The sequence below is a fragment of the Ochotona curzoniae genome, unplaced genomic scaffold, assembly GCF_017591425.1.
Source record: "Ochotona curzoniae isolate NIBS_2020 unplaced genomic scaffold, NIBS_Ocur_1.0 scaffold_3208, whole genome shotgun sequence".
NCBI lineage: Eukaryota > Metazoa > Chordata > Mammalia > Lagomorpha > Ochotonidae > Ochotona > Ochotona curzoniae.
Window position 1 is genome coordinate 839,250 of NW_024467106.1, and position 16,407 is coordinate 855,656.

Sequence of the window (16,407 nt, forward strand, 5' to 3'; positions counted from 1 at the left end):
GGGAGCAGCCAGACATGAACCTGCACCCATCTGGGATGTCAGCGTCACAGGGCAACTTAACACATTATACCCACCAATTTACAAAGCAGGTCTCGAGGACCAAACAAGCCCTGGGTGTCAGCACAGGACATTCCTTAATGCCGCCACACTCAGCTCCGATGGGGCAGCCCTCTGCGAAGGGCCCCTGCCCCTGGGCACGCCAGGTCACCCAGACAGGCCCTGGAAGGGAGCTCTGACCTGGAGGAAGCCTGCAGGCGACACGGGCACCTGTGACCGGGCCGCCCCGGGACCAGGGCCGGCTCCCAGCAGCCCCACGGCCCGTCCCAAGCCCCATGGGAGCCTGGGGAGGCCACAGAGGGTGTTGAGCGTGCGAACACCTTAGGAAAACAGGGTTCATTTATTAAAGAAGCGCCCACAGGGAGTGCTCTAGCCAAGTGAGCTGTCTGGCTGCCGTCTGGTGCAGGGGGCGGCTGGGGGCGCTGGCAGCCGGGCGCCGCCTACGTGCGGTTCAGCGTCTGGAAGACCCTGGAGATGTGCAGCATGACGGGGCCGGTCTCGGGGTCGTTCATCCACTGGGTGCTGTTGAGCGGGTTCTCCAGCATGTCTTCGAAAGCTGCCGGGACAGCGCAGTGATGGCAGCCCACCCCATCGCACAGGCGCAGTGCTGGGGCCCTGGGCGCACAGGTGTGCGGAAGCCAGCTGGCAACAGTGTTGGGAGCCGGCCGCCCTCAGCCTGCACCCCACGCCCACCCTGTGAAAACCACCTGATCCGAGAAAAACTTCAATACGAATTGTTGACAAAGAAATGAAACCCTTAGTGGCGGCGTGAAAAATACTCCGCAGCAGATCGCAGGGCCCACAGCCACACTGCAGACCCTGGACACGACAGCAGGCCCTAAGACTGTGGCTTAAAGTCCCTGCTGAGGGGCCCCCTGGAATGGGTGGCCCTTGGAGTTGGAGTCCCAGGGATGCTGGGCGCCTATAATGGGGGCTACTCTGCCAACAGGCCTGGAGCCTGGCTCCCCGTTTCCTCCCAGGAGAGGAGGAATGAATAGAACAAGTCGGTGACAATGAATGGACAAGCCACACACAGGGTCCTGCTGTTTCCCACAGTGCCCCACGGCCGTGGCCGCAGCGTGCTTGGTAACAGACTGACAGGGCGTGGTTCCTGGCCCAGTGCCCCGTCACCCATGTGGGAGACCCGGACTGAGTGTAATCCCGTTTTGGCCTGGCCCACATTGGTTGCTGGAGGACCGTGGGGAGCCGCCCAGCAGTGAGAGTCCATCTCCCCATCTCCCTGCTTCAGGAGGAGTAAACCACAGGACACAGAACCAACATCTGAGCCAGGAGGAGTTGGTTCAGCGCCACACCACACTGAGGAGTAACCAGAAAGCCAATGAAGGCACGCCCGGGAGACATGCACCCAGACCCTTGGCCCTCCTCCCGGCAGTCACACACCTTCAGACACACCTACAGTCACATACACACACACACACACCTACAGTGTCAGACACCTTCAGTCACACACACACACACCTATAGTGTCAGACACCTACAGTCACACACACACACACACACCTACAGTCACTCACACACACCTACAGTGTCAGACACCTTCAGTCACTCATATACACCTACAATGTCATACCTACAGTCACACACACACACACACCTACAGTCACACACACACACCTATAGTGTCAGACACCTACAGTCACACACACACACCTATAGTGTCAGACACCTACAGTCACACACACACACCTACAGTCACTCACACACACACCTACAGTCACTCACACACACACCTACAGTGTCAGACACCTTCAGTCACACACACACCTACAGTCACTCACACACACCTACAGTGTCAGACACCTTCAGTCACACACACACACACACACCTATAGTGTCAGACACCTACAGTCACACACACACACCCCTACAGTGTCAGACACCTACAGTCGCTCACACACACACCTACAGTGTCAGACACCTTCAGTCACACACACACACACCTACAGTCGCTCACACACACACCTACAGTGTCAGACACCTTCAGTCACACACACACACACCTATAGTGTCAGACACCTACAGTCACACACACACACACACACCTATAGTGTCAGACACCTACAGTCACACACATAACACACCTACCTACAGTGTCACACCTACACCCACATGCACACCTACACTCACACACATACACCTACAGTGTCACACCTACACTCACAAACACACACACCTATAGTGTCAGACACCTACAGTCACACACACACCTACAGTCACACACACACACACACACCCCTACAGTCACACACACATACCTACAGTGTCACACCTACAGCCACACACACACCTATAGTGTCAGGCACCTACAGTCACACACACACCTATAGTGTCAGACACCTACAGTCACATACACACCTACAGTCTCACACACACACACACACCTACAGTCACTCACACACACCTACAGTGTCACACCTACAGTCACACACACACACATACCTACAGTGTCAGACACCTTCAGTCACACACACATCTATAGAATGACACCTTCACAGACTCACACATTCATACACACCTACACTCACACTCAGGATGTTGAGTGCTCTGGCTTGCTTCATTCTGACCTTCAGCCACTACTCACACTCTATGTACACAGCTGCTAGTAAATTGGCACCCAAGGCCCCACGAGACATGTGCAAGCCACCCCTGCCCTCAGCATGCTCCAGGCTCCGTCTCCGGTCCCAAGAACCAGCCCCAGGACTGGCCCTGAGTCCTGGATTGGGGGCCCACTGCCCCAGCCACATCCAGGTCAGTGAGAGGACACCACGTACCCAGCAACGTCTTGGGGTTGGTCAGACCCAACTGCACCACGGGGTTGTCCAAGATGGCCTGAAAGAGGGGGCTCTCCGGGTCGATGCCCTGATCCAGCTCCTCAGGGGATGGCTTCCGGTCTCCCAGCAGCCACTCGCACTGCAAAGGCAGGAGTGTGGTGGCGTTGGCTCACTGCCTGTCACTGGCACCACTGTGGCTGCCAGGAGCTTCTGGAGCCCTGAGGGGACACAGACTCCTGGTGGCTGACAACACCACTTCTGGTACTTAATGTGAGCACCGGGGAAGCCCACCCAGAAAGATTCAGTCTGCCCCCTGCCCTCACCACCAAGCTCCTGTCACAGGTGTACCTGCACACCATGGCCACAGCACCCTCCCATCCCTCCATGGGCCACGCCATCACCATGGTGTGGCCTCCCACCCTCCATGGTCCACACCCTCCCCATGGCCACCATGGCCTCCCACCACTGAACATGCACCAAATGCCCAAGCCTAGAATAGCCTCAGCTCTGTAGGAGCCAGGACGGGTGTGGTGCAGTGAGCACAGCTGCACCCAGGTGGGACCCGGGCTCCAGCCAGAGCAGGCCAGTAGCTGGATTCCTGTTCGCAGCTGCAGCCCGCCCAGCGGGTGCAAGGGTCAGGGGCCCTTGCAGAGTGGCAGCGCCCAGCAGGTGCCAGGGTCAGGGGCCCTTGCAGAGCGGCAGCGCCCAGCAGGTGCCAGGGTCAGGGGCCCTTGCAGAGTGGCAGCGCCCAGCAGGTGCCAGGGTCAGGGGCCCTTGCAGAGCGGCCTCCCCGGGCCCGCACACAGGACTCACCGCGGCGCCCTGCTGGTTGTTGTTCACACGCAGAGCGTCCAGCACCTCCTTCTCGTCGAAGCCCATCTCCATGAGGGCCACGACAGCCTGCACAGGGGCACATGGCGGCGTCAGCAGCGGTGGGGAAGGGACAAGTCCCAGCCTGTCTCCACCGCACACGACAGCTGCCGAGGATGGGCTCAGCTGGCTGGCTCTCGGGGGCATCCACAGGGGACCATGGGCAACACCAGGCAGGCTGGGCCTGGAGGGGCTCCCTCCCAGCTCCTACAGCAAGCCCGCCTCAGCCACATGACAAAAGTTGAGCGACACGTACCCGAGCATCTGCCCGAAACTCCCGTTTCCTCCGAATCTTCTTGAAGATGTCTGTGAGCTCATCCCGGGCCTCCTCTTCCCCCGCGCTTGCCCCCGCAGCAGCCTCGGCTCCCGGCGAGGCACGGCCAGGGAGAGGTGCGTCCACAGTGGGGTCCTCGGCATGCTCAATCAGCCACTCCATGGCCTGAGGCACCGACATGCTGGAAAGGAGCACCACGGCCGTGCCACTGTACCACGCCGCCAGCTCACGGCCAGCACCGCCCTCTGAGCCGCCCAGGCCCCAGGGACCCTGCCCCCAGGCGCCTGCAGCTCAGCATGGAGCCCACGTCCCCGGGAGGCCTCATCCACAAAGGCAGCCGGCCCGTGGCCACCAGGGACGGTGCCCCCTTGCAAGGCTCAACACAGGCTAACAGGCAAAGCCAGGGCCCGGGGCAGGGCCACCGGCAAAGGGACACTTGCCACGAGGGCCCCCAAAGGACAGCCCCCCACTGAGAATTCAGAACGGTGACTGACAACACCTCAGAACCGGCAGGCAGGGACCGGCCACCAGGGAGGTGTCCGCAGGAGCCCTGCACCCTCAGAACCCCAGGAAATGAGTCCGAGCCGACGCACTGGTTCAGCCGGAGGGCCTTGGAGGCTCGGCTCTCGGGGAAGCCCATCTCCGTGAGCTGCCGCAGGGCTGTCTCGTCCAGGCGCTCCTCCTCGTCCTCATCCAGCATGGCTGTGGGCAGCGGCGGGCACGTGAGGCCCGAGTGCCCAGGTCGGAGCCCAGCCCACCGCGCCGGCATGCCCGCTCCTACCGTTGGCCTTCTTGAAGAGCTCCACGGCGTCCGGGCTCAGTGCCAGCAGCTTCCGTGCCACCTCGATGAGAGACACCAGGATCTTCCGCAGCTCCGTCTGAAACTGCGGGCACAGGCGACAGCTGCGTGTCCCGCTGGCCCCCGGGACCAGACCGCCGGGACAGGCGCGGCCAGCTGAGGCCAGAGGCCAGGCACTGGCTGGCGTGGTGTCGCGAGTGGGGTCTCTGACCACACCTGGCACATGAGGCAGCCAGTGCACGTGGCCAGAGACCCCCCACAGCAGGCCTGGTCACGCAGCGCTCAGTCTGGGGTGTGGGGGACCCCTGAGCCCTCATGTGATTAACTGCCTGGGAGCTGCCCACGACAGGATGGGACATCTCAAGCGGGGCCCACAAGCTCCATCCCTAACATGAGGTAGGCCCGCGGTCTGGGGGTCACCGGGCCCGAGGTCGCCACCTGCAGAGGTGTGCCCAGCGTAAGCCTCCACGAGCCCAGCCAGGCCAAAGGGAGAGCCCGGCCCAGCGGAGGGCAGGGGCCAGCACCTCCCCAGCACACGCTGTGTCTGCTTGCACACGCTGCAATGATTTCAAGCCTACACAGAAGCTGCAAGGACTTGGGGAGCAGGGCCCCAGATGCCCCTCGCAGCCCCCGGCCGGCGGGCACTCACGTCTCGTGGGCTGCTCTGGGCTGCCGCCCGGTCGGCACCGCACGAGGGCAACTTGGCTGTCGCTCGGAGTATGGCATCTTTGTCGGGAGCCTTCTGCTCCTGCTTCTTCTGCACAGGAAAGAGCAGAGCCAGCAATGAAGGCAGCACTTCCGGTCAGCCCCACCACCCTCTGGGGTTCTGGGGACGGCCGAGAAGGGCACAGCAGAGGCCGCGCGGGGCTGGACGAGAGCACAGGAGCCACAGAGCCCACACGTGGCCGTGGTCCCCTGCAAGGCAGCACAGAAACCACTTCCCACCAGCTTCCTACCCAAGCACACTTGGGGCCAACACCCAAGCTTCCGACCTGGGGGCTCCGGGTACCAGGGCCCAGGCTCCAGGGTCTGGGCTCCGGGCTCCAGGGCCAGGCTTCTGACCTGGGGGCTCCGGGTACCAGGCCCAGGCTCCAGGGTCTGGGCTCCGGGCTCCAGGGCCAGGCTTCTGACCTGGGGGCTCCGGGTACCAGGCCCAGGCTCCAGGGTCTGGGCTCCGGGCTCCAGGGCCAGGCTTCCGACCTGGGGGCTCCGGGTACCAGGCCCAGGCTCCAGGGTCTGGGCTCCGGGCTCCTGCCTGCAGCTAGGTGGTGCACATCTGAGGGAGAAGCGGAGGGTGGGAGACCTCCAAACAGGATCAAAGTAAGTCATGAGGACATTAGACAGGAGAGGAATTGAGCCCCCGGGGTGCGTGAATACCCTCAGGCCTGCACCAGGAGCCCACCCCAGCAGCACCGCAGAGGCCCAGGCTGCCCTCCAGCCTCTGCAGAGCAGCCTGAGCAGCCCAAGCTGGGGACTCGGGCTGGCAGAGCTCGCCCGCCGCTGCACCACTCCCACCAGGGTTGCTGAGTTGCACGCAAACAACTATGGGGTGCTCAGAGGAGGGGACAAGGACAGAACCGGCCACTGGACTGGACAACGCAGGGGTCTCCAGCAGAAGCATCGATCAAATAACAACAGGAAAACAAACGGAGGACAGGGACCCCCATCCCACCCTGCCACTACTCATGGCCTGGGAAAGACGGCCCCAGTACCGGGCGCTGCACCCAGCAGGAGGATGGCCCTGGCGCCGGGCGCTGCGCCCACCAGGAGACCCAGATGGGCTTCCGACGTCAGACCAGCCAGCCTCAGCCTGTGGCCACCTCTCTTTCTTTCTCTCTGCCGTTCAAATAAAATCCCATGCCTGCACCCCATGAGCACCAGTTTGTGTCCCAGCTGCTCCATTTCCCATCTAGTTCCCTGCTTGTGGACCGGGAAAGCAGTTGAGGACGGCCCAAAGCCTTGGGACCCTGCACCTGCGTGGGAGACCCGGAAGAGGCTCCTAGCTTCGGATCGGCTCAGCTCTGGCCGTTGCGCTCACTTGGGCAGTGAACCATCGGATGGAAGATCTTTCTGTTTCTCATCCTCTCTGTAATATCTGACTTTCCAATAAATATAAATAAACCTTAAAAAAAAAAAGTTGAAATCTATGCCTACAGGGATTCTTCCACCAGAGCTGCGTCTGGCCAGGCAGGACAGGGTGTGGCTCCCGGCTCTGCGGCTCGGGAGGCCGGGGCGTCGGGCCCGTCACCTCCTCGGCCCACCTGTCTTCAGGCCAGGCCCGGGCTCACCTGGCCGACGCAGGTCCCTGCAGCTGACCGGGAGGGACACAGCTCAGACTCCCTCCAATTTCAAGTTTGTGTTACACTGCTTATTGTGGGGGAAAAAACTGTGAATGGCTTTCAAATTTCTCTCTCCTAGGAGACATTTCCTCATAGCTCCATTTCCCAGTCTGCGAGGCTCCACATGCATGCAGAGCAAGGAGGCCGCGCTGGGCGCTGGGCGCTGGGCGCCGGGCGCCGGGGCAGACCCACAGGCACGGCAGTCTGGGCAAGCAGAGGTGGCAGCAGAGGACAGCCCAGCTGCACCTCAGCCCGCCCAGTCTTGCACACAAGCAGGGTCAGGCCCAGTGCTGGGCACAGCTGATGGGCAGGGCGGCTCGCCTGGGGCAACACCCCCAGCCAGGTGCAGCCTCAGATAAGCAGAGAACCCAGACTTACAAACGCCTGGAGAGGCCCTGCAACACTCCATTCCCAGCCAGGCCCTGGCCTAGCACCGCCCACACCTCTGCACCCCGCAGCACCAAGGAAGCCAGCTTGACTGAGTCTGGAAAAATGTGCTAAAGGAATTTCCCACGGACACCCGGGTCATACAGGGGACACAGTCCCACGGACACCCGGGTCAGCACAGGGGACACAGTCCCACGGACACCCGGGTCATACAGGGGACACAGTGCCATGGGCACACAGTGGAGGGGGGAAGGAGAGGGGAGGGGAGGGGCCTGAGTGCCCATGGCACCATGCTGCCCACCCACAGCCCCACTGGACAGCCCCAGATGCCCAGCTCGGCCCTGCAGGAGGCAGAGGACAGGCCAGCTACAGCCCCGGCACGTTTCCTGGAGCCCCGTCCCTGGGGGTGCTCCCACAGCCCTCTGAGCTCACCTTCTCCTCGGCCGAAACGTCAGCCATCTTGGGGAGCGGGGCTGGACTGCGTCTTCTGATGAACAGCAGCACATCTAAGAGAACCCGGCTGTCACCCACGCAGCCTCAGGCCACGGGCAGGACAGCTGGGCCACCAGAGGCAGACAGGGGCCCACGGCATCCACCCAGCCCTGTGGACAGCCAGGTTCCCTGGCAGGGCTGGCACGGGCTGCGGGCCACAACCAACCTGGGTCCTCAGGCAGCTGCAGCTCAGCCGACCGCCTTGCCGGGGTCTGAGGGTGGACTCCCGCCCGAGGCCCAGCAGCCCCTCCAGGCCCAGCATCCACGCCCACACACTCGCACTCGCTCCAGCATGGCTTTGCCGTGTGCAAGGACCGTGGATGCCAGAGCAGTGCCACGGGCATCCGGGCCGCAGGCGTGCCTGGGCCGGGTCTGCCCTCACCTCTGTCCCGGATGTTCTCCTCCGAGACGGTCTTGGTGTCGCTCAGCACCCTCTCGGAGGCGGCATGGATCAGCTTGTGGTGGGCGACGTTCTTGGGGTCCTCCAGGCTCCCCGGAGCACACTGGGAGAAAGGCAGAGCGGGGACCTCAGGGCAGAGAGCAGGTGCAGGACCAGGCCCCGACGGGGCAGCCTCCCCAGCAGAGATGGCACGGCACATGGGCATGGACCCACAGCCCCACAGCCCCACAGCCCCACAGCCCGAGCTGACGGCCCCACGGCCCGAGCTGACGGCCCCACAGCCCCACGGCCCGAGCTGACGGCCCAACGGCCCCACGGCCCCACAGCCCCACAGCCCCACAGCCCGAGCTGACGGCCCCACAGCCCCACGGCCCGAGCTGACGGCCCAACGGCCCCACGGCCCCACAGCCCCACAGCCCCACGGCCCGAGCTGACGGCCCCACGGCCCGAGCTGACGGCCCCACAGCCCCACGGCCCGAGCTGACGGCCCCACAGCCCCACGGCCCGAGCTGACGGCCCAACGGCCCCACGGCCCGAGCTGACGGCCCAACGGCCCCACGGCCCGAGCTGACGGCCCCACGGCCCCACGGCCCCACGGCCCGAGCTGACGGCCCCACGGCCCGAGCTGACGGCCCCACAGCCCCACGGCCCGAGCTGACGGCCCCACGGCCCCACGGCCCCACAGCCCCACGGCCCGAGCTGACGGCCGCACAGCCCCACGGCCCGAGCTGACAGGCCAATCTCCCTGTCACGGAGGCCCGGGGCAGTCGGAGCCTTGCTGCCCATCCCACTGGCAAGCAGCCGCGACCTTCTTGGGGTCTGGAAGGATCTCCCAAGCAGTGTTCAGCACTTTATTTTTTAAAAATTTTTTTTTAATAAGGACCTTTTACATTTATGATATACAACAAATCTAGTGTCATGCCTTTTTTTTTAGATTTATTTATTTTTATTGGAAAGGCAGATATACAGAGAGAAGGAGAGACAGAGAGGAAGATCTTCCCTCCGATGATTCACTCCCCAAGTGAGCGCAACAGCCAGAGCTGCGCCGATCTGAAGCCAGGAGCCAGGAGCTCTCCTCCAGGTCTCCCACACGGGTGCAGGGTCCCAAGGCTTTGGGCCGTCCTCCACTGCTTTCCCAGTCCACAGGCAGGGAGCTGGATGTGAAGCGGAGCCTCCAGGATTAGAACCAGCGCCCATATGGGATCCCAGTGCGTTCAAGGCGAGGACTTTAACCGCTACACCATCGCACCGGGCCCTTCAGTATTTTATTTTTTTGATTTTATTTGAAAGGGAGCTGGGATATCACATCTGTTGATTTCCCCGTGGCCAGAGCTCACCGCCATCTCCCTGTGGGTGCAGGGACCACCTGCTCCCCGGGGCTCGGTGGCAGGAAGCTGCAGCCAGGAGTGCAGACAGGGTGCCAGTGCGGTGCTAAGCACCCTGACCCGTGCCAAACGCCGGCCCCAGTGAGCAGCTTTACAAAAACAGCACGGGGGAGGGGGGAGCAGCAGGTGGCTGGCACCATGGCACAACAGCGTGTGGGCATCCCACGTCAGTGCTGGGAGAGCAGTGGCGCACGGCCCAAGTGCCAGGGTCCCTCACCCACACGGGAGCCCAGGCCCGGCTTTGGGCAGGCCTTTGTGGCCACCGGGGAGTGAGGTAGCAGGTGGAAAAGCTCCGCCCCATCTAGAACGCTCTGCAACAAGCACATGTTACACAGCACGACAGGCAGGCTGCAGCTCTGGCTTCCTGGCCGCGCGCCAGGCGCCACACACGCTCTTCCAGACACGGGCGCTGGCACGGGAGCGCCACGCCACAGGAACAGGGCAGCCAGGCCGCCAATCCCGGCCTGCACTAAGCGGCAACGCGCGGGCCCGGGGCAGCCGACAGGGCCGCTGCACACACCACTGTGTGCAAGGCTCCAGGGCAGGCCATGCCACGAAACCTGCGCGACCACGGGACGGAGGCCCAGGCCCCAGGCCTTCGTCACACGGGAAGGGCAGTGGTGAGGGGCACGCGGGCACACGGACACCAGCAAATGCACACGCACCACAGCTGTACACACACCACAGCTGTACACACAGGTATACACGCACACACCTGCACACACACCACAGCTGTACACACGTGTATACACGCACACACCTGCACACACAGCTGTACACACGTGTATACACACACACCACAGCTGTACACACGTGTATACACGCACACACCTGCACACACACAGCTGTACACACGTGTATACACGCACACACCTGCACACACCACAGCTGTACACACGTGTATACACGCACACACCTGCACACACACCACAGCTGTACACACAGGTATACACGCACACACACAGCACAGCTGTACACACGTGTATACACGCACACACCTGCACACACACAGCTGTACACACGTGTATACACGCACACACCTGCACACACACCACAGCTGTACACACGTGTATACACACACACACACCACAGCTGTACACACGTGTATACACGCACACACCTGCACACACACCACAGCTGTACACACGTGTATACACACACACACCACAGCTGTACACACGTGTATACACACACACACACCACAGCTGTACACACGTGTATACACGCACACACCTGCACACACACCACAGCTGTACACACACAGGTATACACGCACACACCACAGCTGTACACACGTGTATACACGCACACACCTGCACACACACCACAGCTGTACACACAGGTATACACGCACACACACACCACAGCTGTACACACGTGTATACATGCACACACACCACAGCTGTACACACGTGTATACACGCACACACCTGCACACACACCACAGCTGTACACACACAGGTATACACGCACACACCTGCGCACACACACCACAGCTGTACACACCCCACACCTGCACACACACCACAGCTGTACACACCCCACACCTGCACACACACATACACACAGACCCACACTTGCATGTGCACACATACACACATTCAAAGGCTCCATGGCTGACCCGGAAGACCACCTCCCTAGCTGACTTCCACTGCTGGCAGGGCACCCCTGTGGAGAGCACATGCTTCCCTCCCACGCCCTCACATGACGGACAGGCCCCAGGGAATGGCCACAAGCCTGGGGGACTACCCACTCAGGCCCAGCTGTCGGACGGACCCGCTCCCAGTGCTGGGCTATGGGCCCCAGACACGAGCCACCCTATATACCAGGCCTGCCACCCCAGCAGGTGGCAGCACTTCACGACCCCAGGCCCCACGTGGCAGCCGACCCACCGGGGCAGAGGCAGGAAAGCAGCTGAGGCCCCGGGGAGGTGTCTGCGCCTCGCTGGACACCAGGAGGTCACAGCAGAGGCCCTTGAAGACCAGGGTGGCAGGCGGCCAGTGGAGGCTCCTGGGTGCCCTGTGCTGGCAGGCATACTCGGCCTGCAGGAGCTGTGGCACCACCCGGAGACCACACAACCCGGTGGCATCCCCAGACACCTGGAGTGGCACTTGGGCACCCAGCTCAGAGGGAGCCAGGCCAGGCCTCTCACGACACCGGCCCTTCCTGGCACCCGAGAAGGGAAGAGTCCTGGAGGGCGCCCAGGCGCACACAGCTGCCAGCTGAGCGTGTATCCCAGGATTCACTTGCACCCCCACCAGCCCTGCCTGGTAGGATGGGGACCACTGGCCCCAGATCACTGGGCCTGCACATCCCACAGACAATTACACGTGGCGTGGACAGCAGGCACAACCCCTCTCCCCAGGACACAGCCCCACGCCAGGCCTGGCACCAGCCGCCCCCGCCAGGACAAGCCAGGGAGGTGGGGACAGTGGCTGGCCAAGACCTGGGCCATGTGTTAGTTGGAGATAATGGGAGACCTGACCCGCCCAGTGGTGCTGTGAGCTGACCCAGCAACGCTGCGGGTCACCCCACACCACACCAAGGGTCACACAACAGGTGCACAGCAGGGGTGGGGCACTCAGGGACAGGCACCCAAGGCGACACTCAAGCAGACACCGGAGACTTGTGGCACAGGGCCCAGCGGCGGCCTGTCCGCTCCGCAGAGCACAACCGACCCAGGCTACAGGTGGACGGTGACCCCACGTCGCGGAGGCCAGCACGGAGCCCCGCCACAAGGAGAAACAAGGCCGAAATGCGAGCCCGCCCACCTGCTGGGTGACCCCGCCCACCTGCTGGGTGACCCCTACCCAGAGCCTGGGGCAGGGAGCCTCTCCACTCCGCCAACACTAACAATGAAGACTTTCACAAAAGAATCGCCAGCATGGATGTGCGGCGGATGTGCAGCAGCGGCTGTGCCCGAGGGGCCCCGTCACACCCTGGCAGTCTCGGGGCGCCAAGCTGACCCCGCCTGGAGGGGGTCGCGGTCGGATGTTGGTCACACTGTTTTCATTAGTCGCGTTGGCTTTATCTGAAAGCTACGACAGGGACACAGGGACGCAGGAGGCCCTGCCCGGGCCGGCTCACGGCCCAGCGTCGGTGGATGTGGTGGCGGGGTCAGCCCCGGCCCCCCACGCACCTGCAGCACCCCGGGACCTGCTGGGGTCTGTGTGATGGGTGTGGAAGACAGGAAGGTGTGAAGAGTATCGTTCCTTTGCAGGCAAGGCCACAAGGAACTTCCCACTGCATGGCAGGGCCCGGCGGATGTCTCTACGACACCTGAACGCAGCTCCGCCTCCCTTTGCATGGACACCGGACAACCCCGCTGAGTATTCTGTAATCTATTTAGGCATTGTCTGCCTCTGCGGAGTTACTGCTAAATATCAGCAGGAGCTTAGAAGCTGATGTTGCTCTTGCCATTTTTAGCCAAAAAACTATTATTGCTGTTACGGCTGCATCCTGTGACAATATGCTAATCAAGGGTGCTAACTCCCCTTTTGATCCTATGCTAATCAAGGGTGCTCTGTCTTCAGGTGTAGTGGGAATCTATTCTTTCCCTCTTTCTTTGATCTTTTAGGTCCCTTCCTTCCTTGACTGTCTCAAGACCAAGCTGTAGAGTAATTGTGTGTTAGTGATTGATATGCACCATCTATTGAGAACTTTTTCCCAGCCAGGCGCCAGGTGCCAGGCACCAGGTGGTTAACATCCTAACCTTAGGTGAAACAAATGGCAGAGTTATCTTTAGAAACACCCACTTGACCATGACGTAAAGAGTCTGAGCCAGAGTTTGACTGATTCTGTATAAATAAAGCGGACAGCTTTGTGCGTGGTCCATTATGACGATGAAGTCCTAGTGGTCCGTCTCTTTCTTTGCGCCTCATCCACCACCCTTCGCGAGTTCCGAACTCAGTTGGGGCTGGACTCCGGCAGGGACCTGGTGCCCACGCCCCAGCGCCCGCCTGACCCCGGCCCCCATGCACCTGCAGCACCCCGGGACCGGGTGCCCATGCCCCCGCCTGTCCGCGGCTCAGCAGGTGTCGGGTTCCCCTGGCTGTGCGGCCAGCCTGACCATGCCAGCTGACCTCCCGGGGCAGGGGGGCGACCAAGGCCCCGGAGCCAGGGTGCATGCAGCCCTGCCCCCAGCCCGCCTCAGCCTGCTTCGCCCACCCGTGCCTCCTCGCAGGTCCCGGAGCCAGCGATCTGTAGGGCACAAGTGACCTGTGCCAGGCGCCCCTACACCTGCCAGACGGCAGGCTCGGCCCCTGGGGAGACCCCGCAGCAAGCCAGCCCCAAGCGGCCAGGGCCTCCAGCTCCCGCGCCGCGCCCCGCAGCCGGCCCCGCGCCCCGACCCTGCACCCCGCGCCCCGACCCTGCACCCCACAGCCCCGACCCTGCACCCCACATCCCGCAGCCCAGCCCCGTGCCCCTACCCTGCACCCCGCAGCCGGCCCCGCGCCCCGACCCTGCACCCCGCACCCCCCACCCCGGCCCCGTGCCCCGACCCTGCACTCCGCAGCCCCGACCCTGCACCCCACATCCCGCAGCCGGCCCCGCGCCCCGACCCTGCACCCCACATCCCGCAGCCCGGCCCCACGAGGGACACAGGCTGGACGCCGGTCGGGACGGGGGCCGACGCGGGGCTGGGATCTGCAGGCGGGGTCAGGGCCGGCGAGTGGGGTTGACAGGTGAGGGGTCAGTAGGTGTGGGGTCGGCGGGTGGGCGCGGGGCGGCAGGTCAGGGTCGGCGGGGTCAGCGGGTGAGAGGTCGCCGGGTGAGGGGTCGCAGGTGGGGTTGACAGGTGAGGGGTCAGTAGGTGAGGGGTCCGGGTGGGGGGTCGGCGGGCGAGGGGTCGGCGGGTGGGCGCGGGGCGGCCCGGCCTTACGTGTTTGAGGCAGCGCTCCTTGAGCCGCTCCACCGACATGTCCTCGGCCGCCTCCTCCAGCCACTCGGCGCCGTCGGCCGCGCAGATGTGCAGCCGCAGGACCCTGCCCGCGAAGATCTTGTCCTCCTGGACGAACATCGCGCCGCCGCCCCGGCCTGAAGGTCAGCGCGCCGGGAGGCCCGGGGCGGGGCCTGCTGCTCGCGCTCGGCCGCCCCGCCGCCCCGGCAGCCGCCGCGCCGCCGCGCAGGAAGTGCGTCACGCGGCGCGCAGGGCCCGGGGCGCGCCGGGAGATGTAGTTCTCTGCCCCCGGCCCGGGCACCTGCTGGGCTCGGTGCCCATGGCCAGCCCGGAGCCGCTTGGGCCGCTGAGGTGGCTCTGAGGTCGAATAGACTCGGTCTGAGACGTAACGGGAAAGAGGGCTCCCAAAAACCCAGGACGTGGTTTTAGATAACATGTTGAAATTGCGTTTCGGGTGTCTTAGATAAAATTAAAATGTAAGCTCTTCCCCCACTTTTTTTTTTTTTTTTAAGACATGGATACTACAGGTTCTGGTGCGGTGGCTCGGCAAGCTAATTCCCCTCCCTGTGGTGCCAGCAGCCCACTTGGTGATTCAAGTGTAACCTGCTCCACTGGGATCCTGTATGGACCCCGGCTCTAACCCCGACATCCCCACTTTCCATCCAGCTCCCGGCTGTGGCCTGGGAGGGCAGCGGACGACGGCCCAAAGCCTGGGGACCCTGCACCCGCGGGGGAGACCTGGAGGAAGCTCCTGGCTCTTGGCTTCGGGTGAGGTCAGTTCCAGCCATTGTTACTGCTTGGGGAGTGAATCAGCAGACAGAATATCTTCCTATGTGTTTATCTGCCTTTCCAATAAAAAATAAATAAATATTTTTTAAAAAGAAAGAAAGAAGAAAAGAAAAGAAAAGAAAAGAAAAGAAAAGAAAAGGAAAGAAAAGAAAAGAAAAGAAAAGAAAAGAAGGGGCCTCCCACCTGACTCCTTCACCCTGGAAGCCCCCACAGGGCAGGGGTGAGCAGGGTGCACGGCCCCTCCAGCAGGTGTGGCCCCGGTGTACCCCAAGTCCGGTCCTGGGCTCGTGTTTACCCAGCCCCACCACACACCAGGTGCGGCTGCTGCGTGTGGAAAGGCAGACAGGGCCCGGCTGCCCCCGCGGGGGTTGAGGGCAACCCTGGCTCAGATGGCTCTCAGCTCAGGCCACGTCACGCAGAGAGGAGCTCACAGGGGTCCCCTAGGGCGAGGGTGCCCAGCACGGCCCAGGCCCGTGCACCAGCCTGAAGCCCTGGGGTCACACTGCAGAGCGTGCCGTGGGCTGTCCACAGCGCGCAGCAGGCCACCCTCCCAGGCAGGGGAGAGGCTGGGGACAGGCTGGGGACAGGCTAGGGCGGGGGACAGGTGGGGGACAGGCTGGGGCGGGCGACACTGTCCCAAACCCAGGGATGTGAGTCCTCAGGGCAGCCACTAGAGGGCAGGGGCGAACTGCCGTGCTGCCCCGGGTGGGCACAGGCGTGTGTGTGTGTGTGTGTGTGTGTGTGTGTGTGTGTGTGTGTGTGTGTGTGTGTGAGAGAGAGAGAGAGAGAGAGAGAGACCCGGTGTGTCTACATGTGTGTGAGGTGTCTTGGGCCCTGGGGGGAGCCAGGCATCTCCAGCTGTGGGCCACAATTCCAAGCTGCAGGGGCTCTGGGCACCAGGCAGGGGTCTGGGGGCTCGGCCA

General features: G+C 62.9%; 1 protein-coding gene across 2 annotated transcripts; it reads right to left on the reverse strand.

Annotated features, from left to right (window-relative positions):
* Positions 1-378: 378 nt before the first annotated feature.
* UBAC1 (UBA domain containing 1) lies at positions 379-14,878 on the reverse strand. 2 transcript variants are annotated; one of them, XM_040962997.1, is made up of 10 exons: positions 14,678-14,876; positions 8,393-8,513; positions 7,951-8,024; positions 5,442-5,549; positions 4,775-4,877; positions 4,587-4,695; positions 3,976-4,174; positions 3,663-3,749; positions 2,850-2,988; positions 379-613 (listed from the first exon to the last, which is right to left on the reverse strand). In XM_040962997.1, exons 1-10 carry the CDS (start codon positions 14,813-14,815, stop codon positions 498-500), a joined length of 1,194 nt encoding a protein of 397 aa, XP_040818931.1. In that variant the 5' UTR covers positions 14,816-14,876; the 3' UTR covers positions 379-497. The 2 variants fall into 2 exon arrangements, with proteins under 2 accessions (XP_040818931.1, XP_040818932.1); XM_040962998.1 differs by lacking the exon at positions 2,850-2,988 and having other exon boundaries at positions 514-613; positions 14,678-14,878.
* Between the last annotated feature and the right edge of the window lie 1,529 nt (positions 14,879-16,407).